General features: G+C 43.7%; 1 protein-coding gene across 3 annotated transcripts in view; it reads left to right on the forward strand.

The window, feature by feature from the left end:
• Window positions 1–9,369, forward strand: part of fhod3b (formin homology 2 domain containing 3b) — an 86,687-nt gene that overhangs the window by 69,144 nt on the left and 8,174 nt on the right. For 2 of the 3 annotated variants that reach the window (XM_056381441.1, XM_056381442.1), the window contains exons 11-20: window positions 1,897–1,959; window positions 2,503–2,610; window positions 2,732–2,866; window positions 3,290–3,340; window positions 4,130–4,320; window positions 5,027–5,563; window positions 5,651–6,579; window positions 7,368–7,526; window positions 8,284–8,466; window positions 9,138–9,257. In XM_056381441.1, the coding sequence (XP_056237416.1) occupies window positions 1,897–1,959; window positions 2,503–2,610; window positions 2,732–2,866; window positions 3,290–3,340; window positions 4,130–4,320; window positions 5,027–5,563; window positions 5,651–6,579; window positions 7,368–7,526; window positions 8,284–8,466; window positions 9,138–9,257 (2,476 nt within the window). The remainder of the gene's footprint in view (window positions 1–1,896; window positions 1,960–2,502; window positions 2,611–2,731; window positions 2,867–3,289; window positions 3,341–4,129; window positions 4,321–5,026; window positions 5,564–5,650; window positions 6,580–7,367; window positions 7,527–8,283; window positions 8,467–9,137; window positions 9,258–9,369) is intronic. The other variant, XM_056381443.1, reaches the window with a different exon arrangement.

A 9,369-nucleotide genomic window follows, 5' to 3' on the forward strand; every position in this document is an offset into this window, starting at 1 on the left:
TGCTACTGTAGAAGTTGTACTTGAATGTGGTTGTAACTGTTGCCTGTGCATATCAGTGTCTTACAAGAAAATGTCTAAACCTACTAATCGTCTCATATACTTCACTAATATTTCTAATTCTTTCCTGACCAGCATGTCTCTAGTGTAATCTCTGTGTGTTGTCTGTCCTGGGCCAGCCTCTGCTGTGTGTTTTCATGTGTGTCTCTGTCCACTTTCTCTCCCTCTTGCCTGCCTACATCCTCCCTTTCCTCTGTTCAACCCCTCGACCCCTCCTCTCACCCCAGAGAAGAGGAAGAGGAGGAGGAGGAGGAGGAGGAGGAGGAGGAGGGAGAGGAGGAGGATGAGGATGAGGAGGAGGAGGAGGAGGAGGACGAGGACGTGGACGAGGACGAGGCAGATGATGAAAGTCATCCAGTCATTGAGTCCTCTAGACAGGGTGCTCACAGGTATTTTAGGCCAACGGGTTTCCCAAGAGTGACTTGATGTCTCATTCCCCCTCACATTTGCAGAGTTTCTCTTTCCCTCGACCCATTTGGACTCCTACTCTCTTGTATTTTGTCGTCCTAGTGTGGCTCCAGCTGTAGCAGACACTCCTAACATGTGTTTGAACTTAAAGTGTATGGCCAACATCCTCCCTAAAGCCAGTGACCCTGAAGGGCAGAGAGAATATCTCAGCGTCAAGACCAGGACATCTTCTCCTGTGTCCGTCGCACCTAAAAAGAGGAACTTTAGTCCTTGGTGTGTTCCTCCCCAGCCACCCGACTGTGTCTTCTTTGTTGCTCTGAGTAAAATGTCAGGCTCTGCACACCCTCAGTGTCAGTCTACACCAACCTCACCCCCCACCCCACCACCACACCTCTCCCTCCATTCAGTGATTTGAATCAGAGCCAGAGCCAGGTGTCTGTTGGGTTCGCAGAGAGTGAGAAGGGCAAGGACAGAGAAAGGCGCTACAGGCAGTGGGCAGGAGCTACTACACAGTTCATTTTGTGTTATGTCCAGACCATTACACCTCACAGTGTGGAAACACACTGTCCTCCCTATCACCGGTGTCCTTGTCTCTATGTAGCTCACTGTACATTCAGCAGAGACACACGCAAGCATCATAAGAGTAAAAGCAGATATAGTAATTCTAAAAATTTTAATTTCTTCTTTAAAATGTTCTTCTTAATTTAGTCCAATGGGGTTATTTGTGGGCAACATGATTAAGCTTTGTTCCTCTCTACCTCCCTCATCCTTTAGAAATGTTTTCTTGATCATAGTGGCCAGAAACGCCTTTACTTCCCATCAGATGTGATTTATGTTTCATCTGTCATCTCCAAAGATGTACTGTACCAGAAGAAGGAAGGTCATAATTACTTCCTTTTCTGAGTTGCTGGAAAGCATTATTTTACAGACATTTACTACTCATCTGTCTTCCATTGTGGCTCTGCATCACAGTTAATCTAAGACAAGTCAATAAATTCATTCAAAGCATTAAGGAATTCAGAGTATTAGTATAAGCCACAGTCACTGCTGCTTAGTTGTTCATGTTTCTGTTGTAATAATAAACAGGATAGGATGCCATCTGAGCTGAAATGATTCCCTGTTTTCTATGCAGTAGACAATAAAACGTGATCCAGTGAAAGCTTTTGAGCTCTTTTATCTATAATGATCATCGGTAGTTGTATTGATTTCTAAACAGCACACTGTATCGGTAGGTCAGACAGAGATAACTCCTTCACTGCCCCTGTCGGCTTTGTCGTTGTATGGTCTTGCAGCCCTTCCACCTTCAACTGCTGTCTCACTATCTTGTCTGTGTGACTAACATTTCATTTTTTTTTTTTTTAATCTTTGGAGTGTGTGACCTGACTCTTGCTCTCTCTCTCTCTCTCTTTTTTCTCTCACTTCCATCTTCAGTCCAATGGAAACAAACAACTCTCCTGCATCTTTCACAGCTAGAAAGCCTTGCTGGGCTGAAAGGTAAGAGCAGGAGTCAACAGGTCAAGTGTAACACGAGTGCGCAGGTGCAAGAGATGTACATGTGGTGGTTCTGAGGTTTTTGTGATTTACATGAATAGTTTCAGTAACGTGCACATAATGCAGTCTACCTAAAAGGTTTTTCTGTCATCTTTGTTAACTATTTTTGATGTACACACAGTGCGATAGGAAACTATTCGAGGACAAAATGTGTACATTTGCTGTTGGATTCAACACAGCAGTGAGAAGGCCCCATAGACGAGAGTTGGTCTCTCGAAAGATTGCAGTGCACCTGCAGGGTACCCTTCAGAGTGTGATGGCACTCACAGGAAAGCTGTTCAAATGCCTGGGGAGAGGTGCTTAAGAGCACTGTTCTTTTATTCAACATTTTATTCATATCTCAATGGAAACAGTCCAGCAGTATGACATCGGAATTCACATCACATCACAGATTCCTGAAGTGCTGTCCAGCCGTCTCCTCTGTCTTTCAGTGGAAAAATGTGTTAGGAGAGAACAAGGCATTTATTTTCCCCTTCTTTTTAACAGAATCACTGCCAATGGCACTCCATACCCTGGCAGGCACCAGGCTCCTGCATCACCCATCCATCGCTTCTCTGGTTCAGCGGCCTCCACGCCAGAATCCAAAGCTGACAGGTCGGCAATGCAACTATATTTTTGGATGTGGTTGATTAAGGGACACGAATACCTAACGAAAGACACAAACCAATCAGTTTTATTGAAGCTGTCACAATTGTTCTCTCTCTTTCGCGTGTAGACCCGCTTTGGGGGGCTTACTAACGTCATCGTACAGACAGCATCAAGAAACGCTGGCCGCAGAGAGAGAGCGGAGACGCATGGAAAGAGAAGAGCGTCTGCAGAGAATCGAAAGAGAGGAGAGGAATCGCTTCAAGTCAGTCAAGTCACAAAACAGTAAAATTCACATCACAGAGTAAATCTTTACTTTGTAACTATAGGCAGTTGTACAGCAAATGAAGACATGTTGGCATACGTCATTTTTAGAAACAGGTGGCTGCAGCCTTGACTCAGGAGGGATACTCGCATACCTCCCATGAGTCTGATTAAAGCTGGGCTGTGTTTTTTTATGAGGATCATTAGATATACTGACTCACAGCAGAAGGACTCTGCAAAAGTATATATTCAGCTCATGTGTCTTGTCTTAGCATTTTATGATGCTACAGTTTGTGTTCTTTGTACTTACCAAATCATTTTCAGTTAAGTAATCATTGGATTTGAAATAAAATCTTTATTTATATGATGTTATGAATATTTTTTATAACACTTTTCTGGCTCTGTATCTGTCTTTCTATCTCAGTCGAGATTATGTAGACAAGAGGGAAGAAGCAAGACAAGCCAGAGAGGAAAGGTGAGTGCGTTTTATTTCATGGTTTCACATATTCACAATCGTGCTAAAGTTGTGAAGGTAGATCCAAAAAAAAAATAAGGAGGTTTGTAAATGCTTTCTAAGATCCTTTTCTAAAATTGATAGCAGATGTGAAGTGAGTTGCACCTCGCCTCAGACTGACTTATAGCTGTCAGGGCCCCTTCAGGCCTGCTCACCATTAAGACGTCCCAGTGTTAACAGGACAAGTGTGTAATTGTGTTTTTCCATGGATGTGGTGTGGTTATCTGCCTCTGTCCGTGTGCGCAATATGACTCATGGCTCATTCTTATGCCCTCACCTTCTTCACCCCTGTGGACTGGAACATGCAGCTCATTCAGATTTCAAGAGTGTGTGAACTGAGTTCAGTTAACAAAAATGTTAAACATAAACATTTTGGCCCCTTTATTAAAGAAGGATGTCATTTGTCATCATTATTTGAGCTCTTTAGTAATGGGATTACAGCTCAGTTTTCCCATAATTACTGAGGAATAAGACAAACATGTCAAAAATGCTAACAACATAAATGCTGATATTATGGCTATTATTTGCTAAAACCCACCCGAATTTTCATCACTTTCAATCACTGTTGGATGAAGCCTCCATGTCTCTAGAATGTCATCTTTCCAGTAGCTTTGGATTTCTTGAATGTACTGTGTTTCTACCTCATTATACCACAACAATCAAATGGCTGAGATTTAAACATCTATTAACTTCAGCACACGTCTAAACCACAGTGTGCAGACGTCTGAGAGCTACGTTTTGTTATTGCAGGTACAAGGCTGTGGAGAGGCTCGCTGCAGAGGAGTTTGAGCGGGAGCGCCCCAGAGTGCCAACGAGAGGACGGACTGAGATCACTTTGTGTTTGAGTTCCAACCCTGCCAGCCGCTCAGCGCCTCGCTGTGCCACACCCTCATCCATCATCTCACCGGAAGACACCGTCACCACTGCACACCAGACATCGGGTAAGGTTGCCAACCATTTATTCATCATCATTAGTAACCGAGTGATATGAGCGTGAATGGACTGTAAAGTTGGCTTACAGAGCTGGAAGAGACAAATACTGGCTGTCAGTGTGCCTGGCATTAACAGCTGACAGGTGATTATGACACAGAAATTAGATTCTGCTGCACTTCTGTTGAAAGGGGTCATTGAAAATAATTACTTGACTCTGCTTATCATAATTTGTGTAACTGTGTCTAAAGAGGGTGAGAAGGAGGTGGAAGTGTATATATACACACATATCTAAATTTCCGACTTTTGAAATGGATGTAATGAGGTTCTGATTAAACCGGGTTAATGATTTGAAGGTAATTTCTCATGGTGCAATCAAAAAAAGTTTTGTGCCTTTTAAAGTTACAGTAGTTTATTTTTCTAAAACAAACTTCTTGAAGATTGTAGAAGAAGTTTTTTTTTTTTCTTAGAAGCTTTACAGTTGTTACAGTCGTGTTTATGGTCGTGAGTCATGGTCACAGAATTTAATGCCTGCTTTGTGAATTACAGTCTGCTGCAATCTCTCAGCACAATTAAGGATACGTCAGGAAGCAATTTAAAGCTGTTTTAATTATAAACACAAAATGTTTCTGAAGACTATCAGATAATTTAAAGACACATGACTGACGTACTTAAAGTAACATTTTTTCTTCCACATTGTTTTGATTTCTCTTCCAGGAACAGAACACATCTCAGAGCCAAACCTTGACCCACAGACCAGAACCAAAAGTCCAGCGCCAGAGTTAGCAGTATCAGAACCTTCCCCCACACCTCCCCCCGAGCCAGAAAAGCAACAGACTGAGACAGAGTCGCCTGCGGAGACAGAGGATGTTGCTGAGTCTGACCAGAATGTAGTGGCAGAGCCGGCGTCAGATGAACAGTCAGGCATGGAGCAGGAAGAGAGGCAAGAGCAGGAGAAACTTGAGGAGCAGAAACAGTGCATGGATGAGGCAGCGGTAGAAGAGCAGGTAGAGGAAGCAGAGGTAGCTGATGTAGCAGAGGTGGGACAGCCAGATGTGGAGCTAGAGGAGGAGTGTGAGAAGGAGCAGCCGACGGAAAGGGATGTAGAAGATAGTGTACTGCTGAGTGAGAAGGAGAGACAGAATGAGGAAGTGAATGAAAAAGACAACTGCTCTGCATCCAGCATCTCCTCTACGAGTAGCACTCTGGAGAGGGAGGAGCGGGAGGAGAAGCTCACCACCGACACTGAAGCAGGTACGATTGGTGCTAATTTTATTCACTCACTTTGTAAATCAGTTATGATTATTCCTCTCAATATCAAAATTGTTTCCACACCAACAGCTCAATGGACTCAGTGCATTAAAGACGCAGATGTGAACGACCAGTGCAGCAAAATTCTCAACAGCAAGCGCTTCATGCTGGACATGCTCTATTCTCAGACGACAACCAGCAAGGATGAGGGGAATGCAGGAGAAACAGACAAAGAAAAATGTAAATGTGAGAAGGAGACGGAGGTCAGTGACTCCTCTGTGGCTAGTTTGGCCAGCAGGATCTCCACACTGGAGGCTAATAGACAGGCCAGAGAAGAAAATGTGAAAAAAATGGAGGTGGGTCACCTGGACAACCAGGGCAGTGTCCGAGCAGTGGCAGAGAGGTTTGGAGATTTGGTCAAAGGTTTAACATCTCCTCTTGAATTGGAGGCCTCAAAAGAGCAACAGCAGCAGCAGCAGACTGACAAATCATCAACCGCTGCATCGTCAGCTTTACCTCCTAAGAAAGAGTCGGATTATATCTGGGATCAGCTAATGGCTGCTCCCAGGGAGCTGCGCATCAAAGAAATGGACTTCACAGACCTGAGGGACGAGGATGACTTGGACATTTTAGATATGGACAGTGTGATGGGGTCAGGTGACCTGATACCACCGCCTCCTCCTCCACCGTGCAATGCTGCCCTGCCACCACCCCCACCATTGTTTGGGTGCCCCCCACCTCCTCCCCTGCTTGGCAAAATGATGCCGCCACCCCCACCATTCATGGCCCCTTTCCCTCCACCCTCCCCTCAGCTCAGTCGAGGGGAGGTGCCTCTATTCCAGAAGAAGAAGAAGACCATCCGTCTCTTCTGGAACGAGGTGCGTCCTGTGGACTGGCAGTGTAAGAGCCATAAATTCTGTAAGGAGTCCCTCTGGTCCAAACTGGAGCCAGTTAAACTGGACACATCCAAGCTGGAGCAGCTGTTTGAGTCCAAATCCAAGGAGCTGCCTGTCACGAAGGTAAATTACTGTTCAACCGCTGCTACATTAGAACCATACAGTATTAACATACGCTTTTCTGCAGTTCTGATTTGGTTGTAAGAACTCTGGTGGGTGTCAAATGTGACTGAGGATGCACAGGGTCTAGTAAGCATTTAAAATGGGTGAACCCGTTGTGTCTATTGGTAAGACGGACATTAGAGATGAATTTGTAAGTGTTATTGAACTGAAAATGATAAACACTAAACTCTTTTCATGACCCCTCCCGTAGCACCACCATCGGCAAATTTCCACATTTATATTCCCCTCACCAAGAGCGAGGGACACCACCCACCCCCCGACATTGTCAGTAGCACCAAACCTAAGCCATTATTTCCACTTGTATACAAGAAGATATGTAGAAATCCCATGACTGTAATAACTTTTTTTTGCTTCCAGCACCACCGTCAACTTGGCTTTTTCTGCACACTCGTTTTTTAAGCCGCAGTTTACACGTTTTGCATCACATTCACATTTTCTTTTCCATGTATCCATCCAACCATTTTGTTTTTCTGGTGCAATGAGAGGTGCAGTCCCGCAGGTAAACAAGTGAACCAGAAAAGCGACTCTATTATGGGGAACAGAACAGGAGATGCTCTTTGTCACATTTCCATTTTTATGAAAAATGGCTCAAAAGTCAGGTGTGTTTTTACACATATTTTGTGTAGTGCATCTTTAAGCCATTAAGAGCCGTTTCCACTGCTCGAGACACATGATCTAACATGCAAAGCTTAACCTTGATTTCTGATGGCATTTTGTATCTCTTATAGAAAGCAGCTGTTGATGGCAAGCGACAAGAAATCATAGTCCTGGATTCAAAACGAAGCAACGCTATAAACATTGGCTTGACTGTCTTACCTCCTCCGCGCACAATCAAGACTGCTATCCTCAACTTCGATGAGTACGCACTAAACAAAGAGGGCATTGAGGTAAGCATTTTATTTAAAGGGATTCTGTCTCAGGACACATGCTATACATTTGAATTTGCGCTTTACGAGCACCGTCTAGTGCAGTCACATAAAATAAAAGCCATTCAAGCTCACTGGGTCCAAAATAAACATGGCTATCTTGAATGATATTTACCCAGCACACCAAAATACACTGGTGGATTTCCCCAAACAAGAGAGATTTAACTCATCTAGATGGGATTGCCCACAATGTTGACATATCATGTGATTTTTCTGGCTGCATGGCTGGATTTTCAGTTGATCTCATGTAATTAATCATAGTGATGATTAAAGGTTAGCTCCACATGCATATTTTCAGCTCGTTTTAAAAACCATACCATAGACTTTTGAAGGACTTCACATCAGCAGATAATGATGGATGTTGCATCCCTCTGGTATTATATAACCTGCAGTTTTCAGAGCTTCTCCTTGACTTCGTTTTCAGCAGAGAGGAGTATTTCTCTCCACCTTTTGTCTCTGGAGGTATTTTCAGCCAGACAACAAAAGCGAGGTTGAAAGTTCAGATGTCACAAGTTTGTGGGAAAGCTGAAAACATCTTAGATAAACAGAGCTAGAAATGTCAGAGACAGTTTGTTTCCTCTCCATCTCTATGATTTACTCCCCGACATGTAAAAATTTTTGCACAGGCACTGAAATGCTTTTGATATGCCTGATGAATGATCGTATGAGCCGGCTCCTTTTCCCCTCCCCTCCTCTAATTTCTTCCTTCGTCTCCAAGAAAATCCTGACAATGATCCCCACAGAGGAGGAGAAGCAGAGGATCCAGGAGGCTCAGCTGGTCAATCCTGATATTCCCCTGGGCAGCGCTGAACAGTTCCTTCTCACCCTCTCCTCCATCACCGAGCTGTCTGCTCGCCTGCAGCTGTGGGCATTCAAGATGGACTATGAGCTTATTGAGAAGGTCAGACACATTCCTGTTCATTCTAATCACATGCAGATACATCACACTTTAAAGGGGGTGGGCGGTTATAAGTCAAAAGTCATTTTTTTTTAAACATTACAATACACATGCTATCATAAATTAAAGAAATTGTTTTAGGAAATACGCTCAGTTGTTTTCTTGCCAGGAGTTAGATAAGAAGATCGATAATACTGTCTGATCTGCATGATCTGTATGTTAAATATGAAGCTGCAGCCAGCAGCTGATTAGCTTAGCTAAGCATAAAGACTAGAAACAGGGGGAACCAGGTAGACCGGCTCTGTCCAAAGGAAACAAAATCAGCCTACCATTAAATCTCACAAATTAACACATTATTCCTCAGTTTTTTAATTTGTACAGAAGAATTGTGAAAACATACAAACAAAGTGACTGTGGACATGGCAAGGCTAGCTGTTTCCCCTTGTCTCTGGATTTTAAGCTAAGCTGAGCTAACTAGCTGCTGGCTGTAGCTTCACATTTCACGTACAGCCATGACAGTCTATCTAAAAAGCAAATAAGCGTATTGAGCTATTCCTTTAAATGTTTATGTTTTTATCAACTTACTGTACATCATTATCAGAGGAGAAGAAGAACAGAATTAACAGGTGAGGATCGGTAATGTCCTTCTTCACTGTATTTTCATACTGTTTTAGGAGGTGGCAGAGCCTCTGCAGGACCTGAAGGAAGGGATGGATCAGCTAGAGAAAAACAGGACACTCCGCTACATCTTGACCACACTGCTGGCCATTGGAAATTTCCTCAATGGCACCAATGTGAGTAACCCTCAAACCATATATGGCTTTAAGGTTCCTCTTTTCTTCACTTTCCCTCCCTCTGTGTCTTTCACCCGCTTCCTCCATTTCCTCCCGCACTCCTCCTCCTCCG

This window comes from Seriola aureovittata, chromosome 7 (genome assembly GCF_021018895.1).
Source record: "Seriola aureovittata isolate HTS-2021-v1 ecotype China chromosome 7, ASM2101889v1, whole genome shotgun sequence".
In the NCBI taxonomy this organism is placed as follows: domain Eukaryota; kingdom Metazoa; phylum Chordata; class Actinopteri; order Carangiformes; family Carangidae; genus Seriola; species Seriola aureovittata.